We start from the raw sequence: 17,712 nt of genomic DNA on the forward strand, positions 1-17,712 counted from the left end.
TTGCATTGAACTGATCTTTTTAATAAGTTGTGCAATTTAGTGAGAAACATGTGCTTGTGCTTCACTGAGGATCTTCGTTATTCTCAGTGACAGGAAGGCCACTGCAGTTATTACACTGAAATATGTGTAACTGTTAATATAAAACCCACACTGCTCAAACTTCGTTACCTTTCCTAAAATTCACTTATTACAGGTTCAGCGAGCTGCACGACTCGAGACTGATGAGCTGTCAGGAGAGGGAGAGGAAAAGAGAGCACCCCGTTTGAAGTCTCCCCATTCAATAAGCTCCTGTGCACCATCTCAGACCACGACTGCTGATGGCCAGGTGTCGAGGAGTCAGAAGGCCGTGGACAGGTGGAAGGATCCCACAGAACTGTGTCATGGATAGGTGTACTGAACGAGACAAGCTGCCACCTCCATGAGACTGGACATGAGAGTCTTTTTCTTTCAGCTCGTCAGAAAGCCGTCGGATGTCCTTCTTAAGGTCTGTTATCTGTGTATTAGCTCTCTGAAGTAGCACATAATCCTTAGGGTGTTTTGATGGCATTGTTGAGTGTAAAAGGTTAGGGCAATTACTGTCCCATGCACCAATGCCAAACTGCGTCAAGATATATAAGCAGGGGTGGCTAAATGTTTGTAGGCAGGAGAGCTAGATGCTAACAGGTAGTGGGAGCCTGTAAAAAATGCGACTGTCTTCGTCAGCAGTCAGCTGAAAAAATATATAAAACATTTCTTTTAAACCTCACAATACAAAATGTCCAACAACAGAAATGTTTTGACTTGGTTAATGACTTAAATCGACACCCTGCCTGTCCTACATGCAGTCAGATTTAGATTTAACCACCACCATTTTCCAGAACTTTAACCGAGAGCTCTGAGTGTTATTCAACAATCATAAGAGCTTTAAAAACAACCCTAAATAAAATGACACACCAAAAAGTGTGTCAGAGTGAAGACCCAAATTAGATCAATAGAATTTCAAGATAGTACAAAAAATAGTTGCATTAAAGTTAAAAAATAAATAAATACATAAGACAGCTGCCGGACTGAAGGAACACACTTTGAATCTTTTACTGCTTCTCCTGAAACCAAATGAAACTTAATATAAAGTTCAGACCAACTTCAGATGTCATGTCTTTGAGGTTCTGACATCCTGCTGCTGAACGCTGAGAGGATTAAATGATGAATGGTTGGTGTTGCGATGCGGTTACTACTGGCAACACTGTTGCCCCCCCCCCACACGGAGTCAGTGGTATGGGGATGAATTTAATTACGGGCTCGGAAGCCCTGACAGAGCCCGCCTCCGGCCCGGTCCCCCCGGAGGTCAGCCGCCTTCACGTGGCTTTCAATCAACGCCACCGCTCCAGAAAAGCTCCGTAGCCTTAAATAAGGGGCATGACTAAACCTGAGCCTCCTACAACTAAACGGGGGGAGAGAGAAAGGGGAATGGGAGGGGGGAGTGCTCTGTGGGCGCCTTGGACTTCTCCCTCTCAAGATAGAAACTCCTAAACTGTTATGAAAAGACATTCCGGATCAAACAAAAACCTTAATTTAGCAAAAGAGAACACAAACATATCTCCACCAATGATCCGTCAGTGTTTCTCCTGCAGAGAAGCATCATCTCTCTGACGGCTTCTCAGCCTGTGCCAACCATTGGAGCTTTCTCCGACTGAAAGTCCACCTCAACAGAAAGCCACAAACCAGCGACTGCAGCTTCAGCCAAAAAACATTTATTTCCCTCTGACTGTGTGAAGCGTCCACAGCTGGTTGCTGCCACCGCACAGTGCAAACACACCGCGGGCTGAGGGTAGGGGTGGGAGCAGTCTTGGGGCTCAGAGAAGCTGCAGTCTGCCAGAAGGAAAGCATTGTCATTTTGACAGACCAAGATCTTTCTCAGAACGCTGTGCGGGTGTGTGACTGCTGACAGGCGCATCTCCACAAAAACAGGACAAGAAGTATAATCTGCAACATAAAATGCCTTTTTTCCTTCCTAAAACATATTTTCATGACATCACTTTTTCTCTTTGCATTTGAACCCCCAAATACATGTAAGTTTATCCTTAAAAGAATGTGAAGAACAAGAAAGGAAAACAAGGCATTTAGAAGTATCTAGAGCTGTCAATCACATACTACTATTATTTATTGCTATTAATTCAAGTGAGTAATCTTCTGCATCTGCTGATTCATGTGTGCCTAAAGTTCCACAGCAGCTACAGTTATGATCCGTCTTAGTTTTCCCTGTTTTATTTTGTCCCGTCAAGATCTGTCTTTGGTTTCTTTTTTTATTTTGAAAAATGTTCACCCCCCCCCCACCGTCTTGTCTGTTGCTTCCTGTCTCTGGCCGTTTCTCAATCGCGAGTACACATGCTGCAGAGCAACTATTTCAAGTATACTACGTCATCGAGTGGCGCCGAAGGACTGTTTAAATGCATGTTAAATGCCCAGCATTCTGCGCCACGTAGTATACTTGAAATAGTTGCTCTGCAGCATGTGTACTCGACATTGAGAAACGGCCTCTGTGTTCCCTCCTGCCTGATTACCTGATTGTGTTCACCTGGTGCCCCTGTGTTTTCTCCTCCCTCCCCACCTGTGTCTTGTTTGTGTGATTAGTCTTGTGTGCATTTAAGTTCTGGTTTTTCTGTCTGTCATTGTGAGATTTTGATTCTGAATGAGTTTTTGTTTTGTATTGCAAATTATTTACTGATGAGTGTGAATTTAGAGTCCAAAGAAGATCATTTAAAAACAATTAGAAATGGGTATCTATATCTTAAAACAAGAAAGAAAAATGTTAGCATTTAAAATCAGCTTATCATTGTTTCACATCCTATTCCTCATTAAGTTGACCTACATCATTTGTCATGGACTTCACATTTTCTGAGACTTTCATCCTTGGTGGTTTATAATGCAGGTCAACGTATGCACTGATGATACTGTGATGTGATGTTGGGTCCCAAAACAGCTACTAAATGGACCCGAGGAGAGATTATTTGCCAACTACTGATTTAGACATCAAGAATACTATTTAGATAAATGAAATTGACTTTGAAAGATATTTGACAAATCCCTCTAAGAACACAGGCCAACGTCCACTGGAAAAACAAGTGTTCTGTAAAATGTTAGCTAACCTGTTGATAAGAGTAAAGAAAGCTACAGATTTCATCAACTATCCAACTGACAATTAGACTAGAATCTGCAACAAAGCCAAAGACCACTTTTATAAAAAAGGTATGCCAACGTTAGTTTTGAAATAACTTACAGTCAGGTCTCTTTCAGCTTTATAGGATCTCTTGATATCCAGAATGGGAATATCACTAAACTGCTGATCTCAAGCTCAATGCTACAGACATTATGGCTGCCTCGAGAAGACCCAGGCTGCAGTCGAATAGTCCAAAGATCAGCTCCTAAGTTCTAACCCTATCGTCTATTCCTTGACCTCTGAGTGAAACGTCACGGGGTTAAGGGATAGTGGACAGGAGAATTCAAAAGGACTTAGGAGAAGAGACCGCGGTACTTTAGAGAATCCGACTGCACTTTCACTATCGGACGTGTTTATGATGCGCCAGCGGACGTCATTGTGTGCGTCTGCTGCTGTGGGGAAACTATGGAAACCACAGTTTTCTATACAGCGGACTACAACATGGATGTTTAATAAGAACGAGGGACTACTGTAAACTCATCTAGAGACTCTGCACCGTGCTCTGATGCTGCTGCTTTGCTTTATGAACGTGGACAACAGAGAAACATATTCTTCAGGACCAAAGTTGGAATTGAAATAAAAAAGGAAAGTGAAACTTATGCTCGTTACCCTCTCCCTCCGGTCCACATTAATACTAATGATCCCAATACGTATGAACTAAAGATCTTAAAATCAATACAGATGTATTTATTATAAACGTTAGTCCTTAACATCTATCACTGTGTATATCACCATTCAAACATCTTTTAAAAGTTGAACAAACCCCACACAGCTCAGTAAAGACTGTGAAATGTTGACTTTATTTGATCATTTCAGTAAAAACTAACGTTCATATTTCTCTTTTTGATTATAATACTGATGAACGTTCAAAACAAAGCACTTTGGCAACTTACCACCTATGTTTTAAAAAGCTTAATAAGCACCGTAACTTCCATGATATAATTTCTCGGTCATAATCGGTTGTTTCCGTGAACGGCCGACTGTTGAGTGACGGCAAATGCTGCGGCTGCAAGGCATTGTGGGGCAGCATTTTCACTTCCCCTGTCGGTTAGGGAGGTCCAGTGGTCCCTAAGCTAAAGGAGGTTATCAAGGAAGTTTGAAACCTCCTTTCCTATCATTCTCATCATTCTAGAGAATTGGAACGGCACTTATCATGGCTGCCACTGAGGGACTTCCGGGTCATTTCACTCCGTTAGGAAGGTTCCTAAGCTAAATGGACTGTTCGACTTCAGCCGCAGAGTCGAGTTAAACCACTGCACTTTTGAAAAAGGTTTTGGTATTTCAACATATATAGTTAAGAAAAAACATGAACCAACAAACAACGAGCAGTCAATAAATAAAGACACCAAAGATGAAGTGAGACCCTACAGGAAGCCAAAGGAAGAAATGGCTGCCCTTATATTACAGAAGAAAGACTGTGGAGCTTCTGAAGGTGTGTGTCGTTGTGTGTTCGTTGTGTTTTTATCACATGTACACTGTTACAAAGAGCAGCAGCTCAGCATCCAATCACACACATGAAGAAGAATAAGAGGAGGCTCAGGGACTTACCGGCGTGCACGAAGTAGGCCAGGTAGAGATCCAGCTCCTTAACTGAAACTCCAATGTGATGCGGCTGCACACACAGGGTGGGGTTTGAACACTGAGGAGACTTTACCAGCCTCTCCCCGTCAGTACTTTCGAGGGGAATCCCTTTGAATAAAATCACCATGACCAGGTCCAGCCTCCACACTTTGTCCGCCTGGCGCAGGCAGTCGATCCTCCTCATCTTGCCCTTCTGGTCAGGGTTGGAGAGCACACAGCACGGAGCCTTCTTCCCCGTCACCGTCAGTACAAAGTCCTCTCTGAACTCGGGCCGGATGTCCTTGCGCAGCTTGGCCAGGAGGCGAGACGCCCACTTCTGTTTGACCTCCGGCTTCTCGCCCAGCAGCTCGTCCTTCACGGCGCGCTCCTCCTCCTTGGACATGCGCTTCTCATGCTTCTTGAAGTACTTCCTCTTGCGGGCCTGCAGGTTGAACCATGTGTAGGCGAAGGCCCGGACGTGGGGGAGCAGGGCCTCGATGAAAGGATGGAATTCATCCTGAGGAAGGGAGAGGAGAGACGTGTCAATGACAATCAAACCAACATGCAACAACACAGCTTCCTGCTTTAAAGGGAAATCACTTGATTCCACTCTAAACTGTATCATCATATATCTATTTATTTGTATTCATATATATATATATATATATATATCTTTACATATATATTCTGTGTCATGTAGTTTAATTTCTTCATTTACTTCTTTCCATGAGAAAAAGGTTTTTGTAGCATCATTTTTGGACACATTCAGCACAACATTTTTGGAAGGTTTGGTTCTTTACTTTATTTTCAAGTTTCAAGGCTTTTATTGTCATGTGTGCATAGCTACAGTGTAGTTATGACATTGAACATCTTAGGTCACAGACTCCTCCAACAGTGCAACACAATAACACAGATACAATAGTACAAGTAAATACTATAAAATAGAATATAATAGAAACAGAATATTATAGAAACAGTGCAGATAAAAATGATAAAAATGATCAAGGGGAGAGGGAAATGCTGAAGGAAATAAAGTAGGGATGTAAATGAAAGAGGGAAGAAAGAAGGAAAGAAGGGGCAAAGAAAGGAGAGGGGATAAAACAGAGACAAGATTGACACAAAGAAGACTGTAGGACATTCATCAGATAGGAAAACCAAAGTATGACGAAGAAAGCAAAGCATAGAATATTAAGTACGTTTACAAGGAGGGAAAAGAACAGAAGCAAAGAAACAGAAAAAAAAGAAGGGGAAAACCGAAATAAATAATGATACAAGGAGAGTCTGGAGAACAGAGGGGGTTAAGGAAGCAAGTTGAGAGGCAATAAAAGACAAAGAAGGAAACAACAAAGGAAGGATAGCAGCGAATGCAAAAGGAAGAAAGAAGGAAGTTGTGTAGTACAAAGAATGAGTTGTGATTCTGACAGTAATCCGCTGGCTGATCACAGGTCAGAAGGCAGAGGCTGCAGAGCGCTCTCTCTCTCTCTCTCTCTCTCTCTCTCTCTCTCTCTCTCTCTCTCTCTCTCTCTCTCGGCCCACACACACTCTTTAGTGTCAGTTCAGCCTGTCTACTGCTTTCTTGGCTTTCAGGCAGGAATGTGGGTCTGTGGGGGTCTGCCAAACCCGAAGAAAAAAAACAGAATCCCACCAACTATCGACCGACCAACAAACCACGGCAGGCGAGCAGAAAGAGGCCCCACAAGCACCGAGGCTCCCATCAGGGATTACAGGTGAATTAAAGGTGCATTATGAGGCTCTGGCTGATGAATACTGCCCAGTTATTACGGGTGGGAATGTGGTTAGAAAGCATGCCGTAGATTAGACCCAATTTGGGGTTGGTTACACCTGCTCTCCCCCCTCCTCCTCTCTTAAATTATATTCAAACTGGCAAAACATAACTTAAATGAGGTACTGCAAAGATTATCAACAATATTATGAAACTGATCTAACTTTGAATGGTTTTGGTTATTGACTCAGTCAGAACAGTCCGCATGTGTCTGAATATTGAACTTATTTGAAGACAAATTAAACGTTAGGGTTCAATCACTTATTTAATAACTGCTTTATACCAGAGGTCTTGCTTTTGTATATCATTATCTGCAGACCATGTACCATTGTTTTCGATGTATTTCCCTTCAATTAAAAACACATCCTCTGTTTTTAATTCCGTCACGTTTCAGTTTTTGATCTATGCATTTATTTTGATAATAACAACAATAAAAGGTCGAGCAAGTGTCAAGTCTGAAAACTGAAATCCAGGGATGCGGAGTCTTTACATTGTTTCCATGGCACCTTGGTGGTGCAGTGTATGAGAAGTGTAGATATTGTTGATACATGTTTCTTTGTTTTGTTCTTATGGTTGGGACAGTCGTCTGCGGTGAAGCTCAGTGGAAAACCTGTCATTTCAGTTTGTCGGTCTAAACACTGAAGGACGGGCAGAAAAACACTTTCATCACCAAGAGCACAGAAAACACAGACGGACAGAAAACATCTTCTTGGAACCTTCCTTATTTGGAAAAACGCTCTCCGAGGATTCCTGAGCAGGATTGGAGGCCCTGTCCCTCCTCGAGAGCCACGTATTGAAAAGAAATACATAAAAAACACTATTCAGAGATAGTCAAACCGAGATAAATCTTGGTGTTATTTGTTAAAAATCCAGGATTCCCATACTGTCTCTAAGGCCCCTTGGCTCCCATTGAGGAGGTGAACCTGGAGATTGATTTTTATTTGTATTCTTTTTGGATCAACTTGAAGATCTAGGTTAAAACATTTAGTTAAATACAGGAACTTCCGGAGGAGTTTTTTGTTGTTGCAGCCAGCCGCTCTGCAGTCACTCTGCAGCCGGACGCTCTGCAGCCGGACGCTCTGCAGACGCTTTGCAGATGCTCTGCAGACGCTCTGCAGACGCTCTGCAGCCGGACGCTCTGCAGCCGGACGCTCTGCAGACGCTTTGCAGATGCTCTGCAGACGCTCTGCAGCCAGACGCTCTTCAACCAGCCGCTCTGCAGCCAGACGCTCTGCAGCCGGACGCTCTGCAGCCGGACGCTCTGCAGACGCTCTGCAGACGCTCTGCAGACGCTCTGCAGGCGCTCTGCAGACGCTCTGCAGCCAGACGCTCTTCAACCAGCCGCTCTGCAGCCAGACGCTCTGCAGCCAGACGCTCTGCAGACGTTCTCGGACGTTCTGCAGGACGGCCGAACACCACCTTTTGTTATTTGTGATTACTATTAGAATTGAGATGTGTTTCTGTCCTCTGGCATAAGAACAACAAGGGTCTGCTGGAGGAATTATGTGTGCCTCCACACAGATGCGCAGACACACACACTACGCATTCCACAGCAGCTCGGCGCTCTGGCTGCAGCCACATACCAACATTCCTCACAGTACAGCGTCTCTGCTTCCGCCGCTTCACACTCTGTCCGTCCGCCGCAAACAAAATCCCACTTAACAACTCCCTCATTGTCTGCCATAAAAAACGTGCCTTGCTGCCAGCAGGGGTGAGATAATCCCCCTCGCTTTCGGCTTCCCCTCCACTGTTTTCTGAAATGTGTCTTTAAATAAAATAATCCTGTTTGTGCATCCATGTCAAGATAGTGATTCAGCAAATGTACTGATACTAGCTGATTGTTGATGTTTCGTTTTTTAAGAACTGTAGAAAATGTCCCTTTTCGGTCCGATAATCAATCTTGTTCTATGTGTAACTTATTTTGATTCAAGGCTACAGTGAAAATCAAAGCAGAGAGTTTCACCAGAATTAAATAATTATTACAATAAAATAATTTATAATGAAATTTGAGATAATTTCAACCCAATGGCTGTTTTTGCTGCATATTCTAGGAAAATAAAATATGTTCATTTACTAGGAATTTTTGAGAATTTGAGAACTGCAAAAAACATTTGTCTTTCAGTCATATTGTCTCCTATTTGAGCTTGCTGTGGCTCGGTTTTGAAGCTGACGTGTCACACTGCTCCCCAGGTTGTTTTTTCCTCTCTTTTAAGGTATTTCTTTCTTTCGGCATCGGAGGAAATCGCCATTTCTGAACCCGTGAGGGGAGTCTGAGAGCCGACGCTTACATGTTCCCCCTCTGCACCTCGGTGACACATGTAATGGGCTCCCAATAGCAGAACTGTAACAACAACCCCCTGAATAACAATCATGTAATCCCCCCCCGCCCCCCCGTCTATTGACACACTGAGGGAATTATCGCCGTGTCACTCGGGCTCAGTGGCATGCCGGCGCGGCCCGGCTGAGCCGCCAAAACCTCGCCACTAACGGCTGTTGATGAAGAAAGAGGAAACACACTGCCGAGGACCAACACTGTATGCACAGACAAACACACAGGATCCAAGTAACAAAACCTCACCAATACTCTCAAAATACTTCATTAAAGAAAGTGAATACTATTTATGGAAAATAAGTGAGGAAATTGAATATCAAATTGATAATACCCATCACAAGTTGTGAAAGAAATGCAGAATGTGAGTAGGATCCTTTCTACACAAGAGGCCTGTCAAACGGTTTCTCTGAGAAACAAACACTTCTAAATACACTGTTTTCAGTATGAAATTTGGAAGACCCAATCTCTTTGTGGTACATTTTAAGATTTGACTTTTGTAATAATCACATTTAAATTGTTTAGATCCTGCTCCTGTGACCACCAAATTATATTAAGATCTACTCTTGGCATTTTCTGAAATCATGAAATTCAAGTGACAAAAAAGTAGCCGAAAACAAACCAATAAGACGCAAGACGTAAATAATGTTGAGCAAACCCCAAACATCCGATCTCGTCGGCAATCACAATCTCTGGAACGCCACTGACACTGACGTGGAAATAAAGCCAACAAATACCTCACATGACCAAAAGCCTTGTTAAAGTAGTTAAATTAAGTAAAAATCGATTAACAGGTTTCATATGAGGGCGCCCCCTGCAGGCCGAGGAGCCAAACACACATACTACATTTACTGACACAAGGTTTGGGGGGGGGGGGGGGATTTATATCAGGAAATATATACGTTTAAAGTTCAACTTTATAAACATTTTGCAAATTATATAAACATAAATATATTAATATTACAATTAAAAATGTGGGATGCCAAATAAAGAAATGGTGTCTGGCACAGAGTCTTTGTTATTTGTATGAATACATGGCTTCAGAATCAGCCTGACCATTGTCCAATGTTGTTTAATAATCACATTTATCAGAAATAGATATTAATAAAATAAACAAATTAATAATGAAATCAATAAGCTAAAGAAAAAAACATCAGCTTGATTTTTTTACAAGAGCAAAGCAGTAAAAAAAACATCTGTTTAAACTGCTAAACATTTGTTTTCCAGCCTCTTCATTGAGCAGGATTTATAAAACCAACTGCTGATTATTGGTTTTACTGGTTGATAATCAGATTACACGTTAAAGCTTGTCTTCTGAACCACGGTTCAAACACGTCTCCAAACAGACTGAATCTCTAACCAGAAAATCAGGATGACAAATCAGTTTTTGGGAGGATTTAGGATTTATGAAAACTGCAGCAAAAATCTGACATTACACCAAAAACTGAGGGTAAAATACCCGATCAGCAGAAACACCACAACATGATGTTACTGCTTGTGTCACTGACGATATCATATTTATTTACAGCCTATAAATCTACTCATTTATAAATTATAAGATTTAAATATCAGTGCATCATCTGGTGTCTGAAGAAATTGAAAAAAAAAAAGGAAAAGATAATCCTTGTGATAAAGTTAATTCAAATAATTGTTGGATTACAAGATATTTAAATATATATTGTGATTTGTTTTAATTTAAGATTTAATATTGAAATCTATTTGTGTCCATTTGCCGTGGTTAATTTCAGGAGATGAAGCCAATAATTCCTGCAAAGGGAAGACGAAATCTGCAGCTAGCATCTCCAAGATGTCACACCCAAAAAATCTCCTAAATCCTGTTTTAACCTCTGACCCTGAACACAACACTGTGGCAGAGATAAGGATTTTTAAAGAGCAAAAGGTCAAATGTAAATTACTGACGGATAAATGAATGCAAATTAATCCTAAATCGTGTAGTCATTGTTGTTTTAGTTAAAGTGTAAAATAAAAATGTAATGTTAAACTTGCTGCAGGTATGCCCTGTCACCTCAGCAGCTCACCTCTGACACAAACATTTCGTTTTTTAATGTCGACACACATATTTGTGTGAGGCCTTAGGTTCATATAAGGCCTAAACTGGAAGGAAGCAATTCATTATCAAATCCACTTCGATTTGTACAGAACAGGATCAACCTGCATTGTTGAACACAAGCAGCCGAAAGAAGGAAGTCCTGCAGCGGAGAGACCCTTCAGCTCCCGGCAAGACCCTGTAGTCAGCGTACACTCACATTGATCTCTGCACACATATAAAGACGCACGGAGACCAGAAACAACGTGTCACATTTATGAAATGACAACAAAAAATCCCATTGCACGTCTCGTTGAAACTGAACTACAGTCACAGCAGGTCGGCGAGTGCAGACACACTTTGAAAGTTAGGGGTATCGAAAAGAGAAATCACCAGCAGGAGTGTCCTTCACCAAACTGTGCTCCTCCACATTGTACTTAACGTGTGCCATTCAGACTCATAGGAGACGCTAAGAGGGAAGTCTCCAGAAAGAAGCCCCGCGCGCTCCAAACTCTGAGCCGAAGATCCGGTCAAGGCTGGCCGGGCAGCGGGAGCCTGAGCCGGGCTTCAGTCAGAGGAGCAGCCCGCAGAGAAACACACACCCAGCGGCTCAAACGTCAACCTGATAACAAACTACTCAAACACGCAAATTGGACCGAAGAAAAGTTGACAAAAGTTCTGAGGGATAAATGACTGCTCGGAGCTAAAACATGTGAACTTCTGATGCGCCGTCCGCCATGTGCCGCGAGCAGAGGAAGACGGCAGTGGGAGTGTGAAGAGAGAGCAAAGACTATAGGAGCAGTCCATACCGCCCATACCGTCCCGAGCACAGGCAGCAGCTCCGGGAGAGCCCGGACACAGCTCCCTGCAAACAACAGCGTCAAGAAACATTGAAAACGTTTGAAAAGCACTCACCTGTGTTAAACATAGCGGAGAATACATATCTGTCGATCTAATCTTAGATCTGGAAGGTGTGTGTTTATGTGTGCGTGGGTTAATGTAACTCCAGCCGGTGTGTGTGCGCGTGCGTGTCTGTGTGTTTATGTGTGTGAAAAAGGAAGGAACAGAAAAAAGGAGTGAGAGAGGGGAAACAGAGCCCTCCTTTTGCCCCCTTCGCTTTCACATTTCCAACCAGGGCTGAACGTTGACCCCGCCTCAGGTTACATGTAGGCTACTGTCCGGACCTGTTAGAGGCCCTCCGCCGGGGAGCGCGCAACTTTCTGTCCTGACACGGTGAACATCGCCAGCAACAAGAGAAAAGTCCCGTTATGAAAACTGAAAATTAAAAAAAATGTATCAAAGGGAAACCCGGTGTGGTGTCGGTGCTGAGGCGAGAGCGGCCGGTGCCGTTGGATGGTGCTAATCTCCAAATTGTCCCGAAACTGCATTTCAGACCGCCGGAGATCCGCGGTGACCAGCGGACCTCAGCAACATGTCTATCCGTGCTGCGGCGCGCTGCTGTGGCCGGCGTGCGATGGTGCGGCTCCTCGGTGCTCGGGACGGTGTGCGCGGTGCAGTAGTGTCGGTGGAGAAAGAGAACTGGGGAGGAGGAAGAAAGAAAGGGCACAACGGGATCCCTGAGCTGCCAGACGGCCGCCTCGCCTCTAAAACAACCGACAGCTGCTTTCCGTTAATGTTATCTCCAACAGGAGGAGACGGTAACGAAGAGAGAGGGAGGGGTAGAGAGAGTGAGTCGGTGTGTCCCGGACGCAGAACGGAGCGCCACCTCCTCTCCGCTGCTCTGCTGTCTGCTCTCCGGCTCCGGTGCTCCACTCGCTCCGCTGCCCGGCTGCTCGGTCTGTGTGCGGCCGGGGACTGTGCGCACTGACCCTGCAGAGCCCGAACTGATCACACACTCTGCGTATTGATCAGGAGGGACACATCGATCCTCCTCTCGCAGTTTCACAAGTACAGCCCGGTGGTGACGCCGCTGATGTGTGTGAGAGTGTGTGTGCTCCGTGTTCCCGAGGAACTGATCACTGTGTGGGATTATGGATCGGTATCGATTAGTATGCAGGAATTTATTTCAGTGCGTTTATACAATTTAACTGTCTCCAGTGGGCAGCAGAACAACCCACTGGTGTATAAGGGTTTATCTTCATTAGGAGGAGGAAGACATTGATTTAATCCAACAGCACAGAGTCAATGAAGTTGTTTCTCCCGCGTCTTTTGCACACATTGGGATGGTAACCCCGCGCCTGACCGCCTCTCTCGGGGTCCAGCTGGCTGTGCGGCTCCCTCTCACTCCACAGGCTGCTTTATTTTTCCTGTCCCGTTACGAGACGGGAAACAAACTCCTATCCGGTGCTACACCTCGTGTCCAAATGCCACTCCGGAACCCCGTAAACCGTGAAATGCCTCTCTGCTAAAACGCACAAACAGCCGCTCCGGTGGGAAGTCAATAAGAAGCTGCCAGCTGATCAGATGTGATCTGAAGGTCTGACCGGACCCACTCACATAGGGACACACTCTTACTGTCTCTGTAATTACAGCCTCAAACACACACATCATGTTTTAGTCACTCGTTATCTCCTGAGGTTGTTGGAGCAACGTTACACAAAGTGATCTAATATAATGAGACAGAGATCATACTTAGATATGGCCAATCAGCGCTCTCATTCTTTTGTATTGCTCCTTGAGTAGCTTTATGAGTAAGTATTTACTTTGCATAGACATTTGTATTTATTGAATCACTCTCTGCTCTATAAATGTCATGTGAGCACACACGTTGGGCAGCACCTGGACTCCTCTCGTGTTTCTGTTTGTCTCTGAGATGCTGCTCTCTTTGGTCCCTTTGAACACAACGTTTTATATAGTTTGGAGGGATAAAAAAACCTCCTGAACTTGAAGTTTAGTCCTCAGAAAAGTCAGAAATGGAACAAAGTTAACTGGAGGAAAGGGTTATACTTATTTGTTTGGTGGATGTTTTGCACTTAAAATATTAAGTTAAGTACAGGAATATTACGGTTTACTCAAAAAGTAATTATTCTGCAGTTTGAGGCCCTTTTAGAGTCATACTGTGTAACAACGCAGGATAATAATAATAATAATAATAATAAGTGGGGAATACACATAGGCTAGATGTCAGCGAGCAAAGTAATAATATCTCACACTGAACATTGAAAAGGAACAGGAAGCCTTCCAAATTAAAAATGTACAAGTATTCACTTGACATCTCGTATGTTTGTATTTGTTTTCACATGTGTTTGAACTTATGACCTGACCTTTGAGGTGAATGGAGTGTGCAGCACCCCCTATATCCACGCAGCTTACAGTATAACATGCAGAAAGAAGTGCCATCCTAATCTTTTTTGATCACAAAAACATCAATACAATTATTTTGGATCCTTAAAAAGATATGCACATGTACGATAAATGATGAACCGTCCCAAATGAAGGTATTATGTTGGTGAATCGAGCAGATGTTTGAACATTACATGGTATACAAGAGAGATATGCCCAGAGGAGAGAAAAGTGATCGTTCGTGTCGCCTGAGAAACACAGACACACTATACTCGCCTTTAGAGGAACATAAGAGCAATATTAGCCTGGATGGAAGTTACCACACATCCATAACACCTCTAAAGCCACAGACACTGTTTCCCTGCAGGACCGTTAGAGGAGATCAACCTCCACAGACAGACACACACATCAGCTCTGAACCACAGACACTGTAACACCATGCACATATATCATATACTGCAGGAGGCCCACACAGCACCACAGAGTCCTCTACAGCCGGACACAAAGGAACCACACAGTGGGTCAAAGTTGCCATGACAACAAGATAATCACTATAAACTCACCTCAGTCATATTACAATCATATTATATAGAGAATACACTGCCATTATAGACAATATCATTCCTTTACAGTACAACAGACACCTTTTAAATCCTACAAGGATATTCTAGGAATATTATATTAATATTGTAAGTGTAAACATATAGTAAGTTTAAACAACAACAACTAATGCAACAGCACTCATGTTTGTTTATTTGAGGTGAATATATCTGCATGTTTCTTGTTGTTCTGACTTTGTATCAATAAGGTTTGCTGCACTTGTAATTGGATAAAAGCGTCAGCTAAATGAAATGTCAGTGTTGACAGTCTAATAATCAAATTGTATGTTGTTAATAAAAGTGTTGTATTGGCATATAATCTCATTAAGTGTTTTAAATTCAGCCTAAAACAGACATGAACAAACTCTGGGGGATTAGAGACATATTCTGGGATTATTAGGATTATTTTAAGAGGTAATCAAATGCAAACTGGCATGTTCTATAGAGTCATATGGATAATGTGTTGAAAGTATGATAAAGTGAAATATACTGATTCAAGTATACCTTTAAAATCCCTATACAGAGACAATGTAAGTATTAATTCAGTCATAATTTAAGATATAAAAAGGGAAACAGAATGATCAACCTAAAAATTAAGTGAAAGGATAATAATACCAACAGGGAGACAACTCTCTGTTGAGCGTCACTGACAGGAACAAAGGCGAATATATTGAAATTATATTTAAAGGCTAATTAATTTCAACCAGTTCTAATGCACAATTGAATGTCTTTAAACTCAATTTAGTTGAGTTATTGGTATAATCAAATATTATCATGTGAAATAAAATATCATAACATATATTAAAGACACAAAAAAGCACATTTTGAGACCTAGCCTATACTTCAATGACATTGCATGCAAATAAGGTACAAATAAGAGACGGCGTAGCCTATACGCTTCATGTTCGATGCTCGCCTAATACAATAATTCACTTAGCCATAATAAAGCTATAATAATTATGAGGGGACACTTAACTGCCAATTATAGATACATACATGGTTTAGTGTTAATATTCAGAGTTTCAAAGACGCATAGCCTACTGGCGTTCCATTGCAAATAGTCTATAAAATTCAAATTGAGAAACATTACTCGGGATTCTGCATTTCCGGTCTGACAAAGGTATTAAAGTTTAGAAGAAAAAAACTCTGAGAAGAACTCGGGAGGAATAACTAACCGGAGAGAAACCCAGGCTTCTCTATGTTTGTTTGTTTGTTTGTTTGTTTGTTAGTTAGTTTGTGTGTTTGTTTGTTATGTCATTTGTTTATCCCCATTCTCCCATTTTCGTCCTTCTGTCCGGCTGGAACCACATTGGTCTAACCCGGTTCCGCTCGGTGTGACCCTGTAGGGTACAGCGGCAACGTGGATCCGCTCCCCGCCCCGCGCTGCGAGCCTCCTGCCGCAGGGCGGGGAGCGCTCTCTCCCGGCCAACGGGGCGCTCAGAGGCGGCGGTGAGAGAAGAGGAGAGACGGGGAGCGGAGTGGAGTCGGTGCACCGGCTGGCTGCAGCTGGTTTTGGCCGCTACACATGGCTCTGTCCCCAGCAGCACACTGCTGCTCTGTTACTGAGACCCTCACTGACTCGCAGTCAGCTTGTGTGTGAAGGCCAGTCAGAAACATAACAACCAGCCTACTATTAGAAAAGAAGAAGCAGACCTAACCTTACATCTGTTCCACGATCTAATATTATTTGCATTTGTCCGAATGTAATGTCCCTCACTCACAACCTTTTGGAAATTAGTGTGAGAGCTTCAAATGCAAGTAAACAAAACATTTCACTCAGTAGCTTTTCTGTAGCTTTCCACTTCTTCAGCAGATGGAGGTTGAATTCGTAATGATCTGCTAATCCATCGAACTCCATTTTTAGATGAAGACTGAGATACCCCAAAGCTCCTGAATAACTGCGCATAGAAATGGAACTTGCAGCCAGATTTCTGTCAATTCAAATGTATATGCTTTTACTGGTGTGTTTTTTGTTCATTTACCATCAACAGTTGTTCTCATGTGAACATTTTCTATATATAAAACCTCTCATTCATCTACAAAACCATGGAGTGGGGTCATTTAGAAAAACTGGGGTTCAGTGTTCAACATAAATTGGGGATCAGACCAATGACCATGGAAGAGAAAATAACCCCGATGATATCACAGTAAAGTTAGCTCACATGCAAAATGCAATATGTTTGACAAACTGAAAGAGGGAAGCTTGAACGACACAGACATAAAGGCAGGAACGATAGTTGCATAGTAAGAAATGGAATCCAGTGTTTTGGGAATTTTGACCCAAACACAGGAAGTACAAGTCCAAATATGGAACAAAGTGAATACTAAATAACTGCAGTAGCACTTTTCTTAAATGTGGTGCAAAGAACTTCTTAAGTGTGGTAGCAGACCTCTGAATGTTCTGGTTCTGTGCAGCAGCGATTTCCTTCAGTTTGTAGAAACGTGTGAGTTTTGTCAACACACTCTCACTCCCTAAGCGTCCAGGAGCGACGTTTGGTCAGTGTCCGTGGCGTCCAGTTGTGACGCTCCTCGGCTCCTTCAGCGTCATAAAGGGAAGCAAATAGCTTTCAACTGATTTCAATGTATTCCCATCTGCGGCGGGATTTGGCGCTCATGGAATCACGGCATTCGTTTGTGTCGGCTGCCCTTAAAGGCAATGTGAGCGTCCATTCCCATTGGATAACGGAGAATTGTACACCCGGAAGTAAGTATTCCTCTTACTGTCTGTTGATTTTACAGTGATATCTGCACTACTCATCGACTAAAAAACACCAGATTATCCTTGTTAATTACACAACATTGATTGGTTTAAATTGTGTGCAATGCTTTTGTATTTTTCCCCTTCGATTCGGAGAAACAAATATTTTTTCGGAGTAAAGGATGGCAGAAGACACTACACTACCCAGAATCCCCAGCTATCGTTTGGACTACACCATGTGCTCTGTTTGACAAACC

General features: G+C 42.8%; 1 protein-coding gene across 1 annotated transcript; it reads right to left on the reverse strand.

The window, feature by feature from the left end:
* Window positions 1–277: 277 nt before the first annotated feature.
* LOC117443411 (nuclear factor 1-like) lies at window positions 278–14,993 on the reverse strand. The gene is made up of 4 exons (XM_034079390.2): window positions 11,831–14,993; window positions 4,745–5,273; window positions 1,652–1,848; window positions 278–508 (listed from the first exon to the last, which is right to left on the reverse strand). The coding sequence occupies exons 1-4, from the start codon at window positions 11,855–11,857 to the stop codon at window positions 278–280; spliced, it is 984 nt and encodes a 327-aa protein (XP_033935281.2). The 5' UTR covers window positions 11,858–14,993.
* Between the last annotated feature and the right edge of the window lie 2,719 nt (window positions 14,994–17,712).

Source organism: Pseudochaenichthys georgianus, unplaced genomic scaffold, assembly GCF_902827115.2.
Source record: "Pseudochaenichthys georgianus unplaced genomic scaffold, fPseGeo1.2 scaffold_603_arrow_ctg1, whole genome shotgun sequence".
Lineage (NCBI taxonomy): Eukaryota > Metazoa > Chordata > Actinopteri > Perciformes > Channichthyidae > Pseudochaenichthys > Pseudochaenichthys georgianus.